This window comes from Oreochromis aureus, linkage group 3 (assembly GCF_013358895.1).
Source record: "Oreochromis aureus strain Israel breed Guangdong linkage group 3, ZZ_aureus, whole genome shotgun sequence".
NCBI lineage: Eukaryota > Metazoa > Chordata > Actinopteri > Cichliformes > Cichlidae > Oreochromis > Oreochromis aureus.
In genome coordinates, this window is record NC_052944.1 from 24,203,282 (window position 1) to 24,230,320 (window position 27,039).

The window sequence follows — 27,039 nt, forward strand, 5'->3', positions numbered from 1 at the left end:
TTTTATCATTGCTGGGAAATAATAATCTTTTGAATTACCAGACTGGGGTTTAATTGTACACTGTCTAATGGTGTATTTTTACCCAGTAATTCACAGTATTTTCTCCAATAATGATTTTTAGTGTCTTTAAAACCCTTCGAACCTCTGCTTGTTTCCATATTTTCTATATATATTTTTATGTTTTGAAAACCTAATTGCGTTGTTTTATTGCTAATGTGCATTCTGCTTTCCACCTTGGTACTTTTCTCACAAACCACCTCAGTTGGAGCCAAGCCTCAGTCTCCATCTTCATCACCACCACCGTGTAGACTCAAGGGGGTTCTGTCCTAAATTCTATCACCGCTCGGATTCTGTCTGATGGATCATCATACATTAATTTCTCTGTCTCAATAAATAATGTTTAAGTGATCTCTCCTTATTGCCAATGGACAGATGCAGGGATATTAATCGTCACACACTTGTGCAGTAAAGAGGATGAATGTTGTAGACAGAATAAGACAGCTGATCAAGTTGTTTCACTAACTCATCTAAACTAAGCATTTTGTAGAGGATTAAGCAGCCTTGGCAGTTTGACTTGAAATGGCAACTGTAATCTCAACATTTTGACAGCTTGTTTTGAAACTATAGAGTGGAAAGTTGAGATATTTGTGTTACAATGCAAAGCATAAAAGTAAAACCTAGTGAGAAGTAAAGGAGTAGTGAAGTACTTCTACTTCATTTCTTTTTATTTCTGACAGCTGCTAAATGTGGAAGACAGTATCTGAATTTTGTGTCTTATTGGTAATTTAACACAAAAAACGTCCTCAGGAGAAATGTATACAATTCGCTTTATTCTATGACGTTACACACTGGAACATCCACTGCTTGTAAATTACATTACAAAATGTAACTGAAACTAAATTAAAAAACCAATTTGATGCCATTTATAAAATAAACACATATCTGAACTATATTCATTTTAAAAGGTGTGCTGCACTCTTAGCTTATATGGACAGACCTTCAGACGGCCTGGTAACACTGAGGTAGGGGCTTCAAGTTGCTCCATCCCTGCAGTGTGTGGGCTGACCTCATGGCTGCAAGGGTCACAAGGTCATAACAGATGGGTTAAAGTTGAGCCAGGTGCTTCAGCGCCTCCCCCTCGCAGCGCAGGCAGTGGTAGCCCATGGTATCAGTGATATCGAAGCAGCCCTGGCTGAGGTAAAAGTCCATTGATGGTTTGTTCCAGTCCAGGACGGCGAAGTTGAGCTGGTGGCAACCAGCAGCCAGACCCAGCTACAGGAGAGCAAAACCAAGAAGAAATGACTGCTGAGCTGAAATGATGCATGGAGGCTTCTTCTGTATGCTGCCTCTGAGACACTGACTAGTATGTTTTCGTGCAAATATTGAAAATAAAAAAAGCTTCAAGGTTTATCTTTTACAGTGTTCACATGTTTCACTCACCTGTGCCACCTTGCTCATTAGTGCTTTACCAACGCCTTTCCCTGAAAGACAGATCATGTGCATTACTTGAGATTTCCTGCAAATACAGTGATGATGAGACATCTTCTCAGAGGCTGTACTGTACCTCTGAACTCAGGCATCACGTACAAGTCCTCCATATAAATGGCTCTGCCTGACCAGGAGCTGTAAGCATAGAAATAAAGTGCATAGCCGATCTTCGTGTGCCCTGAAAGAAGAAAAATATCTACTGGTAAAAACAGTCGACATTTAGAAGAAGCTAAACCGTGTCTGTATTCATAAAATTTGTATATTTATTTTGTTGTTCCTTCCCACTGAGTGAATGACTCTGAACATTTAGCACAGTGATTATTAACAGCATAATGCTTTACTTTGCACTGTAAACACATAAATATGTATCATTTCCTTTACATCAGTGAAAAAAATGATAGGATTTGTGGTGCTGCTCACAGTTAATGTACAGCAAACTTTATAAATAAAACCTCACATTTTTAACCTTTTGTTAAAGATCTGCCCTGTTTTTTTGTTTCTCCTGCTCGCCCACTCTGTCGGTTATTTTCACTTACTTTAAGGGTTTTGTCACATATGGGTTCATATTTTTTTTAAACACTCAACCATCAGTTCTAAGTTTGTTACAGCTGTTAGACAGTAGATCGCAACAGTGTGTGTGAAAACTGGGCGTAACATGATCTCCCTCACCTTCTTTGGTTTTGTGCTGTTCTGGCACCTCAGCGATGATCCCATGAAAGAACGGGTTCTTGGAAAAGCCATCCTGCTCCAAGTCTGAAAAGAAATTATAGATACTGTTACACAGTGTTTTCACAAGGGGAAATTCAGTTTACATTTAACAGTTTGAGGCTTTTTATCAAAATGTAATCTTAGCAAAGAGAGAGCTTTAAAACCAGTTCCAACCTTTTGTTGGAAAATACAGTGCAATGGTTTTTCTCAAAGGTCCATAATTCCTAATTTTAGAACGAAGCTTCCTGGGAAAAACTGTTACCTGGTGGTAGAAACAAACGGCTCACAGACAAATACTTTATTATAGTGTGATAAAATCTACTAAGCTTACACAAATATAACTAAACAACTAAATTTGGGGTAGCTGTAGCTCAGGTGGTAGAGCAGGTCATTTACTCATTGGAAGGTTGATGGTTCGATCCCTGGCTTCCCCTAGTCTGCATGCCAAATATCCTTGGGCAAGATACTTTTTACACCTTGTTGATATGAGGGAAATATTTTACTGCTATTGTTCATAATCATCATCATTACCATTGCATTAATAACATAATCTACAGTATTGATATTGCATTCAGATGTTTAAATATATTGGCACCCAATTAGCCTTTATTACAGGTGCAGTGATAACCACTTTAAACTGTTGAGTTAAATTTATAATCTTAAATGCTTTTGAATGCTTTTTTATAATCTTAAATGTTTATATGCTGATTATATTGGGTTATAAAAGAAAGGCTCAACTCTGAGTATAACCTATGCCAAAGTCTGCATGCTTTTGCAGAGCGTGCTTGCGAAAGTGAAACTAAGCAAAGTATGAGTGACGTGGAGCTTAGAGGGCCTGAATGTATTCAGCAACGTGCTGCGTTTGAGTTTGCTTGGTAACAGATGACTCAGAATAAGTCAGGAAGTATACTTCTAAAATGTCTTGGTTCCTCTGTAAAGTGTGCATTTTTTGATTGTTATTTTGAGGAGCTGTTGGGATGATGCTATTTGAATAACTAGGCTATTCATTATTATCTTTTATTCATTTTTATCTTTTGATTAAGCTTTTAGTAGTGGTTCTTGATTAAAACCTTAATTCAACATATTACAGATATAGTTTCAGTTAGGTTATTGTGCACATGAGAATTGGCCTCTTTTCTCACAGGACAGAGTTCGAGTGAGGTCGACACACACACACACACACACACACACACCGTAGGTAGACTTATATTCTAGGTGAAAGTTTAATCATATTTTGCTTGTGACTGCAAAATTATGCCTGCATAAGTGACAGTTTGTTGGAAGACCTGCGTCTGATGTTCCAGGAGATAAGCGAGAGTCAGAAGATGAACAGGAAGCGCCTGGCGTGGAGACGAAGAGAATGTTCTTTTCACATGTGTCAAAAGTCGTTAACAGAACATTTGTGTTTTTGAAACTTATGCATGTATGGTATCTGGTGTGACGCATGAGGGGGCGTCATGAATAATACCCTGATGTTATAAAAACAACTGCTGGTGTATTTTTGGGCGGAGATTGACGCTGATTGTGTGACAGTGTTCATCTCCCCACACGTGTGTTCATTAAAATCATCGTTTGACCTAACACTCCTGGACCATCGTTGTGATTTGAATCCCTCCTGAATCCCTCCTCAATATCTGAACCCTTAATAAGCTGCAGACATTAACATTTAGTTTCTGTGTTTCACTGACAAGATTTTAGAAGATCTCATTTTTCCCAAAGTCAAGAATAAACTGTGCACCTCCAAAAATATCACCTTGGACTTAATTGTTTTATGAATATTATAAAAAAATACCCTGAAAGTGAAGGCAGAGAACTTGAGACATGACTACATACACTACCTTTCTGGGTGACTTTCACATGGTCTGACACTTTCTCATATTCTGCCAGCTCCTGGAGAAAAACAAACAAAGCATGAGCTCATCGTTCATAATGAGCTCTCTAACATTTATTAGCCTGTCTGCACTTAAACTAAAGAGCAAAGCGAGCACAGTCCATCTGAACCATGTAATAATGACAGCAGCAGCAGAGAGGTTGACGGATGTCAGCCTGACGGTCGTTACATGTCACTAAATGTCTTACACACACAGCTGGACTGTGCGCACACGTTTCCGCTCACCAGTGGCGGTCCTAGCCTGTTTGGTGCCCTGGGCGATCTTTTGCTCGTTTCTCCTCCTCTTCTTTTCTCTTTTTTCTAAACTGAGCACCTGATGGTTTTGAACTTTTCTTGTCCATCTTCCATTGATTTTAATTTTGCACTCCAGTATGAACACCCATCCCCCAACTCGAGGATCACAACAACATAACCTAACAGACCTACACCTTAGTTCACAGATTCACTTTGTCTAGGGTTTATTTCTGGGATTTCACACAACCCACGATTCAGATCATGAATACATAATGGTTTTGGATTTACAACATTATGAATGAAATGTGCTCTATTTGGAAGCAGCAGGGCTCTCCTCCGCTTTCGATGGGTTGTGTGTGAGACTTTAAATCATCAAATTGTAAATTATAAATTTTAAATTGTTGTTGATCCCTTTACCCCTGGTCCTAAAGTGTAGATTTATTTTCTTATATATATTGTTTGTTTACTTGCACTGCTGTAACTGGAGCCTCGTCGTCTCGTCTCTCTATATACTGGACTGTATGTCGCGGAGATGACAATAAAGTTTACTTTGACTTCAGCAGCGAGCAGGCGCACCGAGGGCTCTCGCGCTCACTTTTCGTGTATAGAATTTCGAAAAAACATCGGTGCAAATTATAAGTCTGTATCATGATGTCTGGTGTTTTCGTGTTTGTTGGTTTGTTTTTATTTTGTTTTATTTTGCGAGTGGATTATTAGATGCTGCTCCAGCCGGTCAGTGAATCCCCCGCCGCCCCGCCCTCACCTGCCTGCGCCGCAAGCAGCAGGCGCACCTCGCAAACGGAGGGCGCCCTTACTCCCAGCAAATGGGCGATAGAAAACCGATCGGTGCCTACGACATTCCCAAAATGCGCTGGCATCATGTCGGGGCAGCATGAGTACGAGCAATTTTTTTTTTGTTTGTTTGTTTTTTGCCGATGCCCGTGATGCCGCCCCCCACCACGATGCCGCCCCGGGCAACCGCCCATGTCGCCCGTATCAAAAACCGCTACTGCCCCTCACCATGATCATGCGCGCGATGTCCTTGCAGTCGTCCACGTTGGCTGCACGGATTGAGAAGTCCATGCTGAGTGGATGTGATGAGTTCGTGATCACAGAGCTGGACAGCCGCGTTTCCTTCTTCTTCTTCTTCTTTGGAATTTAAAAGCAGTTGGCATCCGTCTCCATTGCATTACCGCCCCCTGTCACATGTACTACTCTGTCTTTGCCAGTTTTTTCTTTACTGGTAGATTTCCCTGCTAACGCATCTGTTTTCTGATTCCCCAGAATCCCCGTGAGAGTTGATGCCACATGAACACGATTTTTATCCACTAATTAACTGTGAACTGACTGACAACATGGCATAAACTAAAAACCAGCTGTCCCCAAAAGATACCAAAGCTTGCCTGCCATCATTTCCTCTTCCTAATCCAAAGCTAGCAAAATTGTACATTGCCTAAAATCATGTACACTGAGATGATTTTATTTTATGTATACCAACCTGATTCCTGGGAATAGCCTCAGTGACTCCTGTCAAATGACTCCTGTTGTGGCTCTTTTGAATCATCTGAAAAAATTTGCACATATTCTTTATATCTGAGGTCCAAAGCGTGAAATCTTCTTTTCTTTAGCATGTGCATTTTGAGACCTCCATACTGGAATTGCAAGTCAGTTTTTTAGACTTTCATGTCACCAAAAATGTTTTTTTTTTTCTTTCAGGCTAATCCAGCATTTTGCAGCATGCTGCCTTATTTGCATCCAAAGTGGAGTCATCCATCAACAACCTTTACACCATCACTATCACAAGAAGGTGGTCAGAGCTGATCCCTGATTTGATCCCATCCTCACATTCAAACCCATCTGTCACTCGCACACATCACCACTATCTCAGTATCCTCAAACATGTCATGAACAAGCTGTGACACGGATACAAATCAGAAGACATGAACAACTTCTTCTTTTTTATTTCAGTGCATTAAAGTCCCTGCTGACAAATCAGTGTCATTTCCTGTTTCCGTACTTCTCTCAGCTGTGTTCTTAAACTGATTTTGAAAAAATGGAAGAATAGATCAAAATTATAAAGGAATAATTTTTTTTAAAAGGCATTCGCTTAGGTTATCACATAGAATATAGCAGTGTATAACCTGATACAGAATATTGCATTATTTATTAGCTATGCCATACTGATCTATTATTGCAAGTCCAACTGCATGTTTTTGAGCCTTTGAGGTTGAACTCTTTGCTTTGCTTTGTGTTAGTTTTTGTTTCGGGTCATGTTTTTATTAGTATTTTATATTTTTAGAGTTTACTTTGTTCCCCCCTGTCCACTGTGTGTCTCCAGCCAGTTTTAGGCTTTGTTTACTTTTCTGATGGATTTTGCTTCATGAACTTATAACCAGTCATGTGCCTGTGTTTGTGTCTGAAGTCCAAAAAAAAATCTGACAGTCCGATCCAGTCTGGCAGCACAAAGTCCAGCTTATTATTAACTGCTTTTCAGTTTAACTAACTGGAGACCAGAGGTAGTGACTGCATTCACAGTCCCAAGGAATCCAGAGCTTATTATAATTTAGACAAACTGGATGAGCAAACAACCTGTTCTTAACTTAGTGAATATAAATACATGGTAAACAACCAGTTTGACTCTTAGATTTAGGTAAACAAGTACAGTTAATGAGTTTGCCTTTCAGACTAACAGTGAGGGAATTGTTTGAAGGAGATGTTAACTTTCAGTAAGCCAAGGACATCTTCATAGTGCTGACTTGAATCATTTACTGTATGAATGAAACCTGTGTCCATGTGGTGAGGTAAACTTTTTTCCAGAGGGGAACGTTCAAAGAGTTTAAAGAGTTCAGTGCTGCTGATATTGAAAGTGTCACTGACTCTTCATATTGTTTGGCTAAACCAGTTTAAAATTGGCAGAGCAACAGTGGATTTATACAAAGTACAATTCAAAATAAATCATAAAAACAAAAACTGTTGAAACAGGCTTTTAATGGTTCCCTGTTTAGCACTTAAATGAACAACATCTTCCAGAGGAGTTATCTAAATAACATTTAATGAAAAAAGAAACTCAAATATTGGTCTTTGGTAGTTAAAAGAAAGCTTCATTTTGAGTGGCTCTTGCAGAAGACTCTCAGATATGATTGGAGGACTTCTTCCACACTGCTTTAGCTTCTTGCTACACAAAAAAATCACTCAACAGTGACTCTTGCAAAAACTGAGCACTCGGGTTGCAGAAATCTTGTTCTGTTGTGTATTTCAAACTATTTAAAAGTCAGACAGCTTTTCCCTGCTTCGGTTTTTCCCATTCTTGCCTCCCATATCACCATTTTCCAGAACTTTCCTTCCCCTCTCAGATCCAGCTCTGGGTATAACTCTCATGTTTTTGGGGTCTTTTGACCCAGCATGTTGAGTTTCATACCTTTTTCTGTAATTGTGTGATTCCTCCCATGTTGGTGTCTCCCCCAGTATGTTAGTTAGTGTCATGTCTTCCTTTACAAGTCTGTCATGTACCTGTGTTTAAGTGTCACTCACCCTTTGTCTGTATCGGTGATGTCCATTTTGGTGAAAATTTGTGGTGTCAAATATGATTTTTATAACTCTATTTTTCAAATGAGGTTGACATGCATCCACTGTATGCATGTATCTTTGCACACAGTTACTTTATGTGAACTTATCCATTCTGTGTTGCTTTGACGCTGGCTTAATGGTCTTAAACCCTGTAATCTCCATGTTTACTTTCTCACAGCTGCTTGTAAAACATCTAATTCATCTGAGTAGATTCACTTTTAAAATCACGATTAAAGATTGCAAATATTGTTAATGTTTTTAGGTTACACATGCCATTGCAGACACTTTGCAAGACAGCACATTTCTGTCTGTATTTATCATTTGTACAGTAAAATCTTAATAAAAATGTTTATTTCTAAGTTTAATCAGTTGAAAGTTTGTCTGTATGAAGTTGCACTTAAAACTGCAATTTCTGTTTAATTACATTAGATAGTATATTACTGCAATCACACAATCTGTAGTGGTATGGCCTCTTATGACTGCTGGAGAGAATCTTAAATAAATAAATAATGCATTAAAAAATCCCTTTTGAGGCACATTTAGTGTTTACTACTCATTCACCAACCTCCTGTGGGAGATGAATGTGTTTTGGGTGTGGCATGCTGGCACAGCCTGGTGCAGCATGAATAGAGCCAGGAGAACTGACAGGACACCGCTGCCACAAAACAAGGAAGCATAACTACAGGCAGAGAGACGTGGATTGTGAAAGATTAAGGATAATGGAAACAAAATAACTGCATGATGCCATATGAGAAGACTTAATTAGATCCTCCAGCAGCCTAGTGGCTGCTGGAGGATCTAAAATCAGGGTTAATGGAATTGAAATTGAAAGAGTGTATGAAAATAAATTTCTTGGAGTGATAATTGATGATAAGCTGAGCTGGAAGTCTCATATAAATCATGTGACAACAAAAATGTCAAAGACCATTGCTATTCTCTACAAAACAAAGCATGTCCTGAACAAAAAATCATTATACACACTTTATTGTTCTCTGTTGCTTCCATATATGACTTATTGTCTGGAGATATGGGGTAATGCATATAAAACAAATACTCTTCCTATTTTCAAGTTACAAAAAGAGCTATAAGAATTATAAATCAATCAAACTATATAGAACCAACTAACATTTTGTTTATTAATCTGAATACCCTAAAATTTTATGATTTAGTCGAATATAAAATGGCACAGATAATGTATAAAGCACAAAATAACTTGCTTTGCCGCAGTATTCAGAAGCTGTTTAAAGTCAGAGAGAGTCAATATGACTTAAGGGGAACAGATGTCTTTAAAACAAACAAGATAAGGACAAACATAAAGCAAAGATGTGTTTCTGTTAGAGGAGTTAACCTGTGGAATAGTTATGACAGTGATTTAAAAGGTGTCGTTCATTTTCTTGTTTAAAAACATGTTTAAAAATAGAGTATTAGAAAAATATATTAATCAAGAATGAAAAGAGCAAAAATAATAATTCTGAAACTCTTGATTGTTTTGCTGTGGAAATTTTTTTTTGTTTGTTTGTTTGTTTGTTTTGCTTTGCTTTGTTTTATTCTTTGCTTGAGCCCTGTGTACAGGAGCTGCATGCAAAGATTTTTTGTTAAAAGGGTTGGCATAATAAGCAAATGCTTCAGCCAATACCTTTTGATTAGCCTTGGCTCATGATTTTTTGCTTTTTGGTAATCTTTATTTTGTATTCTGTATGCTAATCAATAAATCAATCAATCAATCAATCAATCAATCAACATCCAATGTACATCTGAACATTTAATATTAAGATGGACAGATGTTCAGCTGACATCTGCAGCAACTGTGTGATGTTATCACGTCAACATGGACAAAAATCTCTGAGCACCTTGCTGAATCCATGCCACGAAAAATTAATGCAGTTCTAAAAAGTGGTTTTTAAACCTGTACTAGCAAGGTGTACCTAATAAAGTGTCTGTAATATGTGGTCGGCTTATGTCACACATTATTTGGTGCACAGCTCCACCTAGTGGCAACAGGAATTATTTTTTTCTGGGTTCTCAGTAAAACATAAATTAGTTAAAAATAAGATGAACACAGCTGCCCAGTAGCGGTTTTTAATATGGGCGACATCACGGGCATCGGCAAAAAACAAACAAACAAACAAACAAACACGAAAACACCAGACATTGTATGCGAAAAGTGAGCGCGAGAGCCCTCGGTGTGCCTGCTTTCTGCTGAAGTCAAAGTAAACTTTATTGTCATCTCCGCTACATACAGTCCAGTATATAGAGAGACGAGACGACGAGGCTCCAGTTACAACAGTGCAAGTAAACAAACAATATATATAAGAAGAGTAAGAAAATAAATATACACTTTAGGACTCGGGGTAAAGGGATCAATAACTATTTAAAATTTATAATTTACAATTTGATGATTGTAAATTCACAACCGGTCGAAAAGGGGAGGGAGACCGGCTGCTTCCAAGTAGAGCACATTTCATTCATAATGTTGTAAATCCAAGCCCATTATGTATTCATGATTTGAATCCCGGGTTTTGCGAAATCCCAGAAATAAACACTAGACAAAGCGAATCTGTGAACTAAGGTGTAGGTCTATTAGGTTAGGTTGTGGTGATCCTCGAGTTGGGGGATTTATGTTCATACTGGAGTGCAAAATTAAAACCAATGGAAGATGGACAAGAAAAGTTCAGGTGCTCAGTGTAGAAAAAACAAAGAGGAGGAGAAACGAGCAAAAGATACAGGTAAATGGTAAATGGCCTGTATTTGTATAGCGCTTTACTAGTCCCTAAGGACCCCAAAGCGCTTTACATATCCAGTCATTCACCCATTCACGCACACATTCACACACTGGTGATGGCAAGCTACATTGTAGCCACAGCCATCCTGGGGCGCACTGACAGAGGCGAGGTAAGCAGATGTGTCATAGGATAATGGCAGGTCATCCTGAAACAATCATAATCATAATACTTTATTAATCACTAAGGAAATTATGTGGGTTACATTTGCTCCAAGAAGAAATTGTAGAGGGAGTGTTCGCCCAGGGGTTTCTGTTAAACAATCAAGCAATAAATAAAAATAATAATAATTTTAATTCATAACAAACATCTGTGTAATCAAACCTGATCGATTCTGTTGCTCTTCAAACCAAAAATAATATTATAATAAAAAAAGCTGAAGCATAAGTTTAAAAAAATGAGAAAGAAGGGAGCAGAATTTGATTTCCCAGTCCTGTAAAATAACAGTTTCACTCATTATTTCTCTTGTGCTTTGCCCTTCCCCCCCACTTTTGCTTAATTCATTTAAACAGTTTGTTTGTTAATGTTTCCTTCATTATTTTCAAATCATCTCTCAATAATGCATTTTAAAATATTAAATAAAATAGTATTACTTCATAGGACACCTGATTGGCTGTGGAAGTAATGCACACACACCTCAGATGAATTTGAAATAAATAAAAAAATAAATTAGATTTAAAATTGTGGAATTTATTTTAAATATAAAACACACACACAAAAAAGAGGTTGTCTGTCCAACAGGTATGCAACAGGACAATGATCACAGCATGCAAGCAAATCCTGACATTTAATTCGCTTGTTTTGATGTTCATCCTCAGTTGTTGCACGTTTGTCTTCTCCGTCGCTAATCTCAACCTGTCTATTAGATTATCACAGCTGCATCTCTGTCACTGACTTCACTCCTGAATTTTCATGATGCCGGACAATTTCTTTATGTCCATTTCTCCCCCAAGTGTCCTCAAAAACCTTCATTTACTGGGTAATCTCATTTACAGCAGAGTTCAGATCCAACACTAATTATCACTGTAATTCTACTTGTCCTTCATTTTTGTGTGTATTATCACTCTGCAGTGTGATAACTGACTTTGCTTTCTCATAGGCGTCTTCTCACTGGTCATATTTGTCACTGATTGCAGGTGAACCCTGCCTGTTTTAACTATCTACTACAGCATGAATAATAAAATAACAATAATAAAAATATATAAAGAAACAAATGCCTGTGGTAACAATTATGACTCTTGCTTTTTGCCTTTCTGTAAAATAAAAGATATGCACTCTGGGATCTAGAAGAGGAAATAGAAAAAAGACAAAACACAACTTCAAAAAACCTTAAAACAATTTTGAAAAATACAATCTGCACTTGTGATTAGAGTTTGGTGTAACATACTCCATACTACCGTACTGTACAGTCATCTATATTATATTTGTGTTTAAATAACCTTTAAATATTGATATATTTGCAAATTAATCTATAGCAAGGACAAGAAGAAAGACAAAAACCTACTTCTCCTGGAATGGCTGGTAATCAAGCTGTGAAGGAAAAAAACCCCAAATATAACATGATGAATTTTTCTTTTATGTTTATACATAAACATACAATACAGCAGTGGTTCCCAAACTTTTTTTGCTGGGCCCCCTTGTTTAACAAGAAAAATGTTCGCGCCCCCCGACCCCCGCGCGTGCACGCGCGCACGCACGCGCACAAACACATCCTTCAACCACACACACCCATATTTTGCTCCATTGCGGTTTATTTCACACCTCAAACATTTATTAAACAATTAAGCAAATACAAATAATCTGCAATAAATTACAGGTAGTAAGAAAATAAACTACCAACTCTTTTACGCTCCGTCCGCACCTACACGGGTATTTTTGAACGCGCAGCTGTTTCGGGCACATGTAAACGGCGTATCGAATCACCGAGAACGGAGATTTTTTAAAACTTTTTTTTGCGTTTACGTGTGGACAAGGAATACAGAGTTTGTCACGCAACGTCAAAGGTATGTGCCTTTTTCACGTCACACTGTGCGCCACGTTATTGTTTACATGAGATGAATTGCAGAATGGCAGATAGAGACAAAATACTGTTAATCTGACTATCTGTAGGTTTTACAGGCTTACATATACAGGCCATTACTGTCCCTGCATTTAGAAAGGCAGAGGCATCACGGTGTAATTATTTTACATGTAGTTGTTTTTTTTTTTCCTGTGTAATAATGTTCAACATTGCTATCAATACATTTTTCAAAAAAACCCTCTGCAAAATGGGTTCAAAAACATAAACAACTGTGGGATACTGTTTGTCCGTGATTTGGAGAGCCCAGCGCGTGCTCCCGACGCAGGGAAAACTAATTCTGCAGGGAGACCTACCTCGGCACTTGTGCAGGTGAAACCAAAGGGAAGATATGCTTCACCTTATTTTCTAGTCTTTGGCTTAGAATGAAGTTGGTTTGGAAACATATTCAGCAATGCTTCATCTCCTGCTTTGCGTTTGTGTGGGCGCCCCGTGCTAGCAGTGTCCAAGCCTTGTTTTTGTTTTTGTTTTTTTTCCCTTTTCATGCCGCGCCCCCCCTGCAATAGCTCTGCGCCCCCCCTAGGGGGCGGGCCCCACACTTTGGGAACCACTGCAATACAGTAATGTCTGAATGTGTTTCAGTTACACTGAAGAAAACGTGATCAGCCTTACCGGTGTGACCTGGGCATCATCAAACTTATACCATCTGTCTTCATCCTGGGTTTTAATTGTTGCGCTGTAATGTCCACCTCTCAGACCGCCAAAATGATCCACTACTGCATACAGTTCATACACCTCATTCTGATCACCGGGGACAAAAAATAACAAAGTGAGAAAGAAAAATGAAGATGATTTTGATCAAATATTAAAGTACACTTTGTAAATACCTCTGGTATTTGCAGGCTGTAGGGAATCTCCACAAAACAGCTGATTTTGAAGTAGGACATGTAAATGTAGTTGAACTCAAACCTCTTCAGCAGCAGAATCAAAACATCTGGATGATGTTTTATTACATCTGTCTGAGTGAAAATATGGGTTTTAATGTGTGCCATTTTGTTATAATTTTATTAAATCAATATCAATGTTCAGAAATCACAAAAAATTTTCTTATTTACAATAGTAGCATCAACTTTGTGACCGCAGCGGTCACAGTACATCTGGTGTTCTCCATTTAGACATGTAGGTCTGAAAAACTCCTCGATGCCGTTCACCTGAAAAATGAAAACTAATGAAAGCAGCTTTGATAAAGATGTGGTGAAGAGCTCAGTGTTCACAAAGGTTTTCTCAAGAAGGGCATGAATTAATAAATCATGACCTCTTAAAAGACATAATATTGTCTTTGAAGAGAGATTTAAATGGTAAAAACAAACCAAAATTCTAACATCCATGAACACATATCAGTGAACTCAGCACTTGGACTGTAGACTTGATTAGATGTGTCAGAAAAAGAAAAAAAGGTATTGGACAGATCTGAAGACAAACTGAAGGGACTACAATTTTATTGGCAGTTTACCTCAGTGGGATTTAGATCCAGTAAGTAAAATTTCACTTAATCTTGGTTAAGCTTCAAAAATATTTTGTGTAGAATTCAGACATGAACTCTCTAAGACCTCAGTAACACAGGCTCACATACTTGATAAGTGTTGGAAAGTGTGTATTCCCTGACCAGTTAGCGAGTGGTTGCTGGCAGTCACTGGGTGAAAGTGGTCACAAAGATGCTGCACCAAAAACCTCATTGAAATTCCTTTGGTTGCTAGTATTTTGCCATGGTCATCAAGTTTGGATGATAGCCATTAAAACCTTCAGCCACCACTCGCTAAACCATTTCCCACAACAAAAAAAAACAAAAACCACATCAAAAACTCAATTTTGTTTTTCTACAAAACATTGGATTAGGTTTACCTTTTCTTATCATTTCGCACTAAAAGATACATTTGTTGCATTTTCTGACTTAGGATATTTACATGACTCATGAGACTATAAGTCAACTGTGTTATGTTTGTTTTGTAATGCATTGAAAGTAATAAGAAATATATTTTTAAAAAAGAAACATTTTCAGAAATAATATTAATTAAGTTTTGCAATTCTGCAATATGTTTTGACACAAGCAGGATCTAAGGCATCATCCGATTTTTATGTGTCCTCAAAGTAGATACATAGTTCCCAATCAAACAAAAGTGTTCATTAAGGAAAATGATAGAATAACACAGATATGTTACTGGCAAAATTTTGTGAACTTGTTGCAGCTGTGAGCCCTGAAAACAGAAACATGCTGAGAAGTTTATGCACTTACTACACTGTAGTCTTGATTGTAAAAATTCACCAATGACAGAGGAAGATGCCAAAATGGTGCATCCTTGTCAGTCTCTTTATGACCTTTAGAGCAGGTGATTTGGTTTGCTAACAGACCGTGGAAGATCTGAAAACATAAATGAACAAAAACATGTCATTAAGTATTATTTTCAAACCAAACTATAGATTTCATTTAATATTGACAAAGACCTTACCTGTGATGCCTCGGGACTGGTCATTGTTAAAATCTTCTCGATGAATTCAGCAGCATCTCACTGTTCATACACTGGGTAGAGAAATATACGTGCATGTCTTTAACAAACATATTCATTAATTTAAAATATGTATAACCCCATAATTATTCACTACAATCAAAAATGCCAATTAAAACCCCCCAAAATGTCATGTAAACTGATCAAGTTTCTCAAAAACAAGATTATTCAAAGGTTTTGTTGTCTGTGTGTTATCATACTGTACCTCTGCTGATGCCCAGCTGGGTTATTATTTTATGTGTGTCTGCTGTTTGTTTCTGTAAATTATCAAACAAGTCTGTAAGGGCACCAAGAAGCCCAATGCCAGCATTTTGTTTGGAGGATCTAAACAAAGACAAAGTCCCCATAAGTAATAAAAATGAACCATAGACCCCATTGAATGTACATATGTGACAATAATAAACCTTTTCACAGCTTCTCTGAAGTCTTCGGTCATAAACAGCACCTGCAGCACACTGTTCAGGTAACACGTCGCACCTTGGTTTACCAGCCCATGGTATTTATTATTAGCTTCTGTAAGTTGCAGAATAAGAACATGAGTGTGCATCATAAACTGCCAGCACAGACTGAAGGTCATCAGAAAATAGCTCGTTCCTTTTTACGTCTACTGTCCATTGAAGTCAATGATTTTCTCCCCATTGATCTACATTTGCTAACATATCATACCAAGAATATTTTTTAAATAAAGAATTAATTAAATCTTAAAACTCATTTTTTTTAACCCTGGCTTTTCATTGGAGTTCCGTTTAAGTACCATCAGGTTTTTTTGTTCATACTGTCACAATATGATGCATTTGCGTCTTCTCATATTTAATTTTACTGTATTTAGTTTCTATTGTTCATTAATTAACTTGTAATGCATTTTGGTTAACTTTGTTGCTTGTAAATGTGCTATAGAAAAAATTGACATTTGCAGATTGACATTGACATTCCCTGTCAGGTACCTATCAGGTTAAGAAAGGAACGTCCTTACAAATGGCGCAAAGTGTATAAATTATCATCATATCTCAGTAAAATCTTAATAATAAAGCCGCTCAAGTTGAAGACGCTCTGAGTAAAGGACAGTCCCTCCTTCAACAGCGTTTCCAGCATGAATTTAAAGGCGTCTGAAGAGCGTAGGAAAAACTTTCTATAGAGAACACACAGAAGACCAATTAACAAAAAAAGGCCCCGGGACTTCGAAATCCCCCACAAATCTTACCCACAGAGGTAGAGATGTTCTTGAAACCCCGTCGACCAAATAAACCCATTTTCTGCCTCCTCTGACGATCTACAAAGAAATTGTTGTTGGAGGCAGAAACAAACGCTATTATTTTGAAAAGAAATCAAAGTAAGCCAAAGATGCAGGCCTGCCTTCAACACAGTTCTAAGACATTTCTTCAGATACTTGTTAATAAAATATTTCATCCGCTATAGGAGCATTAGGGTATCTCAATCTCCCGTGCAGTTAAAAACACTCAGACTATCGCTTTCTCTTTCACTTCTGCCGGATCAGTGATGAGTTCAAGGCGTGTCGGAAATATTAATTATTAAAAATGTGGCGCATTTCTGTCACCGTTTCCTATTCCACAGGTGCAGACTCAGCAGCTTTCTTTCTCTTCCCAAACTGTTCTGTCCTCAGTATTTCTGTTTCCAACAATAGCTGGCATCAGCTGTTGCTCTAATCTGGAGGTTCATGACTACAGCAGGCTACACATCACCAACCTTTAAAAAAATAATTATTGCACATCTTATATCTTAATATTTATTCAGATTCAGTTCAACTCAGTTTTATTTAGATAGCGCCAAATCACAACAACAGTCTTCAAGAAGCTTTATATTGGAAGGTAAAGACTGTATAATAATACCAAAAAACAGACAAAACCCCAACAATCTTAAGACAACCATAAGAACCATAAGACACAGACATTTAGTGTAATAGATTTATTTTATGCAATGTCAGAAACTGTATGTTTCAAATGTGAACATTACAAAGGATAACTGCATTTTAAAAAGCTTATACAAGGGTCTGGTGCTTTTCCTCATTCATCTTTGCACTTTTTCATTTTCATACTGTTTCTCTCAGGCACTTAGCCCATCTTGTGAAAATCTTTTCGAGACTGTGAGGGCAATTAAAATTGTAGAAGTGCACTTTAGATGTTTTTATGCCAAAGAATCTGAGGTTGGCAATCCTGAGAGTCACAGGATTTGTATAGTAATGAGATTCCATTTCCTGTGGACACCCTTAACACCTTAAAGCAAAAGAAGTATCAGATATCATGAGGCATCAGAAGAAGCAGCAGTGACAATCACATGTTGAGATGGTGTCTGTCAGACTTTTGGTCTTGCAGCAACTTTAATCACCATAAAAATGTCAGATATCTGCAGACCCCACAGTATCAAGAAAATCAAAGCGATACAAACCCGTCCATCTTTTGCCTCAGTTTAAGAAAGGTTACTAAAAATATTGATGGTTAAAAACTGTATTCAAAGACAACTTGACCTCTAGAACTTTCTTTTTTAAGCAAGCTCATCCAAAGCCAGCCCAGTTAAGTCCAATAATGAAAAAGGAAGACAGAGAAACCAAAAGACGAAAGAACTCGAGTTACACACACATTTCATTCTTGTTTTTAAGTTTTCCTCCACACAGGGATGGAGGTCTGCCTTGGAGCGACCCAGGGCTGGACTGGGACAAAAAATCGGCCCGGGCATTTTGACTAGAGACCGGCCCACCAGGATAGAGATTGAAAATGTGACGTCATTCAGGGGTAAAACCGCAAAGGATTCTGGGAACTTGAGGCAAGAGGTACTAGCGCACGCAGGCTTTCAATTGAACTCAGTTACACAGCGATAAAAAGAAACCCAAAAAATGGCAAGAAGCTGTTGTATTATTAACTGCAATAGCCGGTCGCATGACAGCCACGGGAAGCCGACGGGTAAAGAGATCGGGTTTTTTTTATCGGATTATGTCGTTGAAGAGAAATTTTTTAAGCCATGTTTCCGAAGTAAGAGCCAACGGATGGTCTAGATATACCAAATATAACGTCTCAGAACACTCCAGCTCACATGTTAGTCTGCTCCAAGCATTCCCACAAAGGTCAGTGTTTTGTAGTACTTAATACGTCATTTTCTTAACATAATTGGTGATATAGGTTACAAGCAAGTCTGGCGCTGAACAGAAATTGTCACGCTATGCTTCTTTATTTATTGTATATAATATTGCGTTTCGCTTCTGTTATTACCAGGGTACATTGACAAAAACATATACTTTTATTCACAGGATAAAACAGTTGTTTTGTATCACTAATTGTCCAGTGCGATTACAACATACAATATTATTGTCACCAGAAATTATTTCCACTACTAATTAATTACCGTTGAGCTCAAAGGTTATATTAATAAACGGTTAACGATTGTGTATTTATGAAGACGATTTGTGAGACTGGTAAACTTACCTTTGTTTGTACATGGTCTTTCGTTCTACACGGTGCATTTCAAGGTCCTGTACCCATCCGTCGGTAAACTGTACCGGGCTTGTTGCAGTGACCTGAAGTTACTAAAAACTTCATGAGTGTATGCACTCACTCCAAGATCCATATAATTATAAATCTGAGCGTGGTTAAAGTTGGGCAGCACGCTAACGTCTTTTGTCCACTTTGTGTGCTCGTAAGGGTCTGACCCTCTCACTCCTTTGATTTTTTCCTCGTATCTTTTCTTTGCCTTTTCGTCGAGTCTGTCTTTGTATGGTCCGGCATTGTTCTCCTTAGTTTTGTACATTCCTTTTTGTGCGGCAAAGAAAAACCAAGAAGGTATTGGAACCGGAGAATGAACGTTTTGCGGTGCTGCAAATGCTTGCATTTGATGCGGTATTTGGATTGTTTTGCCACGAGTTCCTGGCATGCAATGCGCGAAAGTCACGTCATCTGTCAATCGCTATAGGAAAAACCATAAAGCCTTTGCATGAAAACAACTGCTTTGATGTACACTGCCTTGTTGGTATATATGTATCAATCTAATAAACTTAAACCTACACCATCCTCCCTATTCTGGATTTTAAACAGTACATAGCGGAAACAAAAGACTGCTTGGTCGAGTTAACCTCCTGAACTATCTACAACACATGGTAGAAACCTTAAATTAAGACCAAGAACACTAGAGGTGAGACATGATCATTAATTAATATTAAAATTAATAAATGACAGATTTAGTGATATTTTCATAAACACCTCCTTTCCTTTTTTTGTTCTCCATTTTCTTTAGTTCGTCTATAAGATTGCTGAACAAGGGGGAGGGTGCATTCGGCCTCCTCGGCTGTAATTGGTCCAGCCCAGAGTCGATCATGACCAATTGGCCAATCCAACACCTTTCATTATATATACCCTTCCTAAAAAAAAATAAAAAAAATAAAAAAATCCATCGGCCCATAAAAACAAAAAATCGCCAGCGGCCCACCGGGCAAATGCCCGGTATGCCCGATGGCCAGTCCAGCTATGGAGCGACCCCACTGGGGCACATTCTGTATGGTGAACTGGTCTGTGAACATTCACGCTTCAGTTTCAGGCAAACAAAACAGAACTCCATCTTGCAGCGAGGACATTTGATATTTTTGCAGTGTTTTCTGTTATGCTCCACCCTCAGGCCACATGTAGGACAGAGTCTGATGGCGGGGCAGCTGGTGACGCCCTTTACATCAGGCAGATCAATGGTTTTACACGTCTGCAGAAGTTGCAGGTCCTTGTTCTCACAGCCGTCGTTGTCGCAGCGATCAGATCGAGGGCCTGAACCCTTCCACGGTTTCAGACACTGCCAGCAGAAGTAGAATTTCTTCTTCTGAACAGCTGTGCATACGACACACTGGACACACAGATTAGACAGATCCATCCTCTCCACGCTTGTTTTGCACTGTGGGCACTGATGTGGAAATAAATGAAGGGACATTTCTAAGAGAAACCCAACCACAATATTAAAAAAATATTCCACTGGATTTCACTGAAATCAAGAAGCTGTCAACATTAAAAAGGAAAAACAAATTAAAACATAAATGACTGGCTCACTTACTTCCTGAACCTCGCAGTGGTCTGCAAGAGCCAGACGGGCCATGCTCTCTTCAAAGTGCTGCATTTCCTCCACAGTCAGATCAGCCAGTCTGCGCACCTCCTGGTACGACCACTCTTTATTACACTGCTTGGTTCCCTCCGCTAAAGCCGGACATCTGAATTTGTAATTCCCCTTTTAAAAAATTACAATTAAAAAAAAAGTTAATTTAATTAATTAGAGCGCCTCCTGGGTGAGGTGTTCTGGGCATGTCCCACCGGGAGGAGGCCCGGGACAGACCCAGGACACGCTGGAGAGATTATATCTCTCGGCTGGCCTGGGAACGCCTTGGTGTTCCCCCGGACAAGCTAGAGGAGGTGGCTGGGGAGAGGGAGGTCTGGGCTTCTCTGCTTAGGCTGCTGCCCCCCGCGACCCGGCCCCGGATAAAGCGTAAGAAGATGGATGGATGGATAATTAATTAGAATTTGTTGTTTTTAAAACTCCTACTTTTATTTTTAATGCATTTTTATACCTTCATTCTTTTACGTTTTTATATAGGTGTTAAATCTGTAACATGTTTACCTACACATATAAACAGTAAACCAAAACATTTCTGCAGATTACCTATTGGCACATCATGTGATAACTTAAACAAAATCAGTGTATTTTATAAGTTCAATAATTTTACCTCTTTTTGCTACAAACACATAAAGCTGTTAAAATCAATCTGAAATGATTTTACCAAAAACTCCAAAGACTAAATTTTAGATGGAATTATATAATAACTATAATAACAGACCGGTACTTGTATCTGTATTTGTATTTGAGTAAAATTCAAAATAGGCGTAAAAATCCAGTTTTTTGCATTACACTTCTAATTAATGTTATAGTGTAAGTATTCTTTAATTAAATCCATTATAATAATTATGGATATGCAATATTAGTTGATGGTTTTCCATAAATCCAGCAATGAACATGTAACAAGGAACATCATTGAAAAGAAAATAACATCCATTGCCTCATCCATGGTTAAAACCAACAACTAGTAAAATACCATTGTGAACATTATGAACCCCACCACCACCCGTCCTTGTTTGAGGACGCTGAACAGACAGTGAAACTGACTTGCAGGGGCAGAACATGGCTGTGATGATAAATTGGTGCTGGTGGAGGGATTGGCAGTACCAGGAATAAGATGCTTTAAGTGCATGTGATTATGCATAACAGATGTTGACAGATGTTTGATATCTCTGCCTCTGCTGATTTGACTTTTCCGCACATTACATATCACTTTGGTTTCATCTGCAGTACTGAATGTAAAATGCTTCCACACAGAACTGGAACAAGTTTTTTGGCTGGTGGAGGACCAAGAGGTGGCTCAGCAGCAGCAACACTCTTTTCTATTTAGTTGACCAAATCCATGTGGGGAGTTTCAGCTACGTTAATAAGGACAACGGAAAGCTCTGCTAAGGTTAACTGGCCTATAGTCTATATCTTGCTGTCTGCAAAAGACAGAGTAACTTAAATGTACCATATAACTCCCACAAGTGCATATAATTCAACACAACTACACAAGCATTGTTTTAACCTTTTAAACTGAACTTTAACGTTACTCTGTCAACAGCATCTTGTCTAAATTACCGAGCTAACAGATATACGTAAACAGAGCGAACATGAGAGCACCCGACTGCAGACATCAATAACGCAGCGTAATTGATTAATCTCCCGATCTTCGTGAAAGTTATAAACTGCCTCCGGAACCCAGTTAGGGTACAAAAAATATATTCAACAAAAATAGTGATGCAGTTCAGTCTTTTATTGCTCAGCTGAGTCTTCTCTGTTGCTGTGTGGAGCAGCCTGTGTCAGTCACCTTTCACACGTCACTCACTCATCCGGTCATGCACTGCGGTCTCATAAGGAAACTCAGCTTTTTAATATAAAGTTTTTCTTGTTCCCGAATACAAATATTTTGTAAAGTATTTGTTCGAAATAAGTAAGTATGATATTTGTGCCTTTCCGAATACCGTATTCGGGTTCGGCTCCACCCCTATCACATACATTATCTGCTACAAAGACATGACATACCTGATCCAGCAGGGAGCGACACCATCGTGTCAGAGATTCAGGAGTGACAGCGTGGCCACAGGACATCTCTGCTCTGAGAGAGTCATCACCTGAGGAAGAAGTGGACAATTACAGATGTATCAGTTACACTACATATACAGGGTTGCGCCAAAATATAATAAACTCCGTGGCTCATGAAAAATTTAAAAAAGGAATAGGAGAAGTTTTATAATGTGTGGTAATGACTGTCAGAAAAAATGTTTGTAGCACTTTTTGTGGGGCAACATGGTGGGTGAAAAAGAAAAAAAATCTTACACAGTGGATTCAGATCATCTGGCCTGTTGACAAACTTTAGGGTAGAATCTAGTGGATCGTAACGCTTCTCCACCTGCTCCTGTCCTGGAACGCTCCTTTGGGTTCTACGGAAAGAAAATCTGACACTATGAATACTGTCTGGTTTAGTCTTATGTTTAGTTTAGTTAGTTTAGTTTAGTCTAGTATATGGATCTCAAATCGCATCTGCCATTATCATCTGTCACAAGAACCATGTTTTTTCCAGACTCGATACAATAAAAACGTTAAAGGTATTAAAGATGTATTTAAAGTACTTATGAGCCATTACATTTCTTTCTCACAATGAAGGCTGTATGATGGGGCTGAGTTCAAGGCCACACCAAACTCATTCAGCCATGCCTTTATGGAGCTTGCATTCTGCACTGGAATGTGCAAGTAAGAACATTGTATTAATTTATGATCACGGGCTGAATAATGTTGACTCATGTTAGAAAATGTCAGTTTTCATAGTTACACAAAGCTGCTACAAAGTGTGTAAAAGGACGAAGGGGTCTGAAGCGACTGCATGTTCACTGCATGTGTGAGCCATCATTAGCCGTTTAAACAGCATCCAGGGAATTTCCAGTTGGATGAAACTGAAAGCACTAAGTGCTTTCAGTTTTGATTGCCTATTATTTTTAAAATAATTGAAAACACTTTTAAGAACAGTGATCACTCTATTAACAATGACATACATAACCATATTAGGACTACGTTATATCACAGATTCTATAAGATGACACAGATTTAATTAGCAAAGGAGCAAAGACTGCAAATATCAAGAGTAGGTTTAAAAAGTGAAACGTAACATCTTACCCTGTTGGCACAGCTTGTCTTGCTTGAGTTTCTGGTACTTTCCTTCTTCTTTTACTTCCCAACTGGTATGGGAACAGCAACCTAAAAGTAAAAAGGATTAACTTAGTAAGTTATTGCTTAAACCTGTGGACAAAATGTGAACCATCACAGAAAATCTAACTAAGCTTCCAAAACGCACAGAAATATATAGAAACGTATATAGTGAAAACTTATTGTCATCACATAGTCACAATGTATTTTTATTTTATTTTATTCTACCTCAAGGAAACCTATCATCAGTGGCCATTATATATTATATATGTGTGTACCAAAGGAGTTACGGATTAAAAAATAAAATATACACCACTTAAAAACAAAGAGTGAGCTCACGTACCAGTTTAAATAAAGCTTCAGTGAAGCTTCACACATGACTTCGACTGTACTTGGAGACCTTTAAAGGATGAAGAAGAACAGCAGACAGCATGCATGCAGTTTAATTTTAGCATGTTACAATAAAGTGCTGCACTCGACATAAACAGTTTACACTAAAAACAAACAAAAAAAACTATAACACAAGTCTTATGAGTGTATCAAGTAAGATTTGAATACCTAACTGGTGTGCAAACAGGGACACTAACGGGTACTCACCGCTCCTCAGCAGGACCGCTAAGCGACGACTGTACTAACCTCGAGGAAGTGACATGACAGGAAGTCAGTCGACCATCGCGCAGAGGAAATTTTTTTCTTTCTTTTCTTTTTTTTTTAATCACGCAGAGAAAATAAAAGCTCCGAAGTATAGAAATTAAATGCACACACACACACATAGCGAGACAGAGAGAATAAGAGAGAGAGTTTCTACTTTTTCTGCGTTAACAATCCACTTCACTGATATAAATAATTTAATAAATCTATAGCAAAAAGCTGCTTAAATGCTGCTTATCGATAAATAAATCAACAAATAGAACAGCATAATGCATAATGTAGGTCACTCTTCTATGGATGCTCCGTTAGTATCTTTAATGCTTACTTTTAATTCATTATTATACTCTTCTGCGAGCAAGAAATCTTAGTCTTCAACCTCCACAGCAAATTACATATCTTTTCAAAGGAAATTTTACAAAATACACACACACACACACACACACATACATATATATATATATATATATATATATATATATATATATATATATATATATATATATATATATATATATATATATATATATATATATATATAGGTCCCTCAGCCCTTCCGTGATCAGGTACCCTGCTGGGGTAATAGGCTGGCCAAAGGAGGAGATAGAAGCCACTGACATCAAGACAAGAAAGCTCCTGACCATGCATGGAGGGTTTCACCCCAAGTCCAGCACCCTGAAGCTTGTACGCTAAGCGGAAGGAAGGGGGGCGGGGACTGGTGAGTGTCAGCACCACGGTCCAGGATGAGACAACAAACATCCACGAATACATCATGAAGATGGCCCCAACTGACAGCGTGCTCAGCGAATACCTCAGGCAGCAGAAACCCAAGAATGAGGAGGAACAGGAGGAACCATCATGGAAGGACAGGCCCCTGCACGGTATGTACCACCGACAGATAGCGGGGGTGGCTGATATCCAGAAATCCTACCAGTGGCTGGACAAAGCTGGACTGAAAGACAGCACAGAGGCACTAATCATGGCAGCACAGGAACAAGCTCTGAGCACAAGATCCATAGAGGCTGGGGTCTATCACACCAGGCAAGACCCCAGCACACTGTGTAAAGATGCCACTGAGACAGTCCAGCACATAACAGCAGGGTGCAAGATGCCAGCAAGCAAGGCATACATGGAACGCCATAACCAAGTGGCCGGCATAGTGTACAGGAACATCTGTGCCGAGTATAACCTGGAAGTCCCGAGGTCAAAATGGGAGACGCCCCCAAGGGTGATGGAGAATGACTGAGCTAAGATCCTGTGGGACTTCCAGATACAGACGGACAAAATGGTGGTGGCTAACCAACCGGACATAGTGGTGGTAGACAAACAGAAGAAGACGGCCGTAGTGATCAATGTAGCGGTTCCGAATGACAGCAATATCAGGAAGAAGGAACACGAGAAGCTGGAGAAATACCAAGGGCTCAGAGAAGAGCTCGAGAGGATGTGGAGGGTGAAGGTAACAGTGGTCCCAGTGGTAATCGGAGCACTAGGTGTGGCGGTGACTCCCACCAGCAGATCCCAGGAACAACATCAGAGATCTCTGTCCAGAAGAGCGCAGCCCTAGGAACAGCTAAGATACTGCGCAGGACCCTCAAGCTCCCAGGCCTCTGGTAGGGGACCCAAGCTTGGAGGATAGACCGCCCGCAGGGGCAAGCGGGGGATTTATATATTTATATATATATACATACATACATATATATATATATAATTTCATCAAAATCCAGACCACATGTGAATAATCCACTCAGAGCATAGGAACACAGTCTATGGCTGAGCACTGAGCTCTAGCCTCACCTGTTAGAGTGAGATAAACAAAGACATGAAGCCAAATTGTACTTGTTAAATAGCTTAATGGTCTGACTTTATTAAATATACTTTGAAAAATTTAATCAAATATTAAAGCAGAGGGTAAAATATGAAGACTGAAAAAATATTGCTGTTAAGACACCACTTACATTAACTACAATATGTAGCATCATATCTAAAACAGCAACCTCTGGTGACCAAACTGATGTTCATCCACAACCCCGGAGATCGTGGTGGAGCAGTCTAAAGTGGTGTGGATCCAGGTCACAGTAACAATGTAGCGGGTCTGACCTCTAACACATTGTGCTGCACAAATGTGCAAATGAAGAGATAAGCTGACCCCTGCCTTTTCAACTGAGTTGATTTAATCTCCCAAAACTGTTTAAATAAAAAATAAATTCAGTAAAATTGCTTCATGCTGTATGACTTAGCCTTAATCTGCATCCCTCTCCTCCTGTTTGAAGGTGCAACACCAAAATAAATGGGAGCAAGTCTCTGGGAAGATCTCTCAAAAAGAGCAACTATATCTGTATCATTCACATATTTTTAATGTTTGAAGTCTATTTGTTTGTTTATTATGAAGGTAAAAACTTTGAATTAATTTAAATAAAACCTAATTGACAGAAATCTTTTGTAGCAAAGAATCAAATCCAGTTCCAGTCAATGTCATTAAAAAGGTTACACCAGTAATGAAATTGATAGATGAACCCAGATCAGCACCTCTTCAAAGAGTTACCTAATTTTGGCATTCATATTTCCATGGGAGGAGAAACAGGTCTGACCTAATGGAGATTCTTCAGGAGGAGACATAAACAAGGGTGATGAAGTGGTGAGATAGGATGCCATCAGAAACATTAAAGATCTCTTTTAGGTTTAGTGGGGTGTTGTATCTGTTTAGGAGCTCTGAGTAATTGTATAACTTACAAAGAGTTTCCCTTGCTGTTACAACAACAGGCCTTCATTACTTTACATCTGCCCTCATTACTGGACAAGTTAACTCATTCAGCCAACTAATACTGCCATCTTCTGGTGAAAAAGAATATTACTCTACGATGACATCAGGTAAGAGAAAATGGGCTT

The 27,039-nt window shown here is 38.6% G+C and overlaps 3 protein-coding genes across 7 annotated transcripts; all 3 read right to left on the bottom strand.

The window, feature by feature from the left end:
* Positions 1–809: 809 nt before the first annotated feature.
* On the bottom strand, positions 810–5,495 carry LOC116316728 (thialysine N-epsilon-acetyltransferase-like). The gene is made up of 6 exons (XM_039609691.1): positions 5,342–5,495; positions 4,035–4,086; positions 2,158–2,241; positions 1,565–1,666; positions 1,441–1,481; positions 810–1,272 (listed from the first exon to the last, which is right to left on the bottom strand). Exons 1-6 carry the CDS (start codon positions 5,402–5,404, stop codon positions 1,105–1,107), a joined length of 510 nt encoding a protein of 169 aa, XP_039465625.1. The 5' UTR covers positions 5,405–5,495; the 3' UTR covers positions 810–1,104.
* A 5,815-nt stretch (positions 5,496–11,310) lies between these two features.
* Positions 11,311–18,743, bottom strand: LOC116316723 (ubiquitin carboxyl-terminal hydrolase 2-like). 4 transcript variants are annotated; one of them, XM_039599257.1, is made up of 11 exons: positions 18,684–18,743; positions 16,451–16,519; positions 15,654–15,762; positions 15,455–15,573; positions 15,193–15,263; positions 14,979–15,104; positions 13,801–13,896; positions 13,573–13,704; positions 13,358–13,486; positions 12,173–12,198; positions 11,311–11,951 (listed from the first exon to the last, which is right to left on the bottom strand). In XM_039599257.1, the coding sequence occupies exons 5-11, from the start codon at positions 15,214–15,216 to the stop codon at positions 11,825–11,827; spliced, it is 660 nt and encodes a 219-aa protein (XP_039455191.1). In that variant the 5' UTR covers positions 15,217–15,263; positions 15,455–15,573; positions 15,654–15,762; positions 16,451–16,519; positions 18,684–18,743; the 3' UTR covers positions 11,311–11,824. The 4 variants fall into 4 exon arrangements, 3 of the variants coding, with proteins under 3 accessions (XP_039455191.1, XP_031591214.2, XP_039455190.1); XR_005608440.1 differs by lacking the exon at positions 18,684–18,743 and having other exon boundaries at positions 13,573–13,700; positions 16,451–18,025; XM_031735354.2 differs by lacking the exons at positions 15,455–15,573; positions 15,654–15,762; positions 18,684–18,743 and having other exon boundaries at positions 16,451–18,025.
* Positions 18,744–19,597: 854 nt separating this feature from the next.
* On the bottom strand, positions 19,598–24,202 carry LOC116316724. 2 transcript variants are annotated; one of them, XM_031735355.2, is made up of 7 exons: positions 24,103–24,202; positions 23,849–23,905; positions 23,476–23,556; positions 22,642–22,745; positions 22,348–22,436; positions 20,287–20,457; positions 19,598–20,139 (listed from the first exon to the last, which is right to left on the bottom strand). In XM_031735355.2, exons 2-7 carry the CDS (start codon positions 23,881–23,883, stop codon positions 19,717–19,719), a joined length of 903 nt encoding a protein of 300 aa, XP_031591215.1. In that variant the 5' UTR covers positions 23,884–23,905; positions 24,103–24,202; the 3' UTR covers positions 19,598–19,716. The 2 variants fall into 2 exon arrangements, with proteins under 2 accessions (XP_031591215.1, XP_039455184.1); XM_039599250.1 differs by lacking the exon at positions 24,103–24,202 and adding an exon at positions 24,064–24,087.
* Between the last annotated feature and the right edge of the window lie 2,837 nt (positions 24,203–27,039).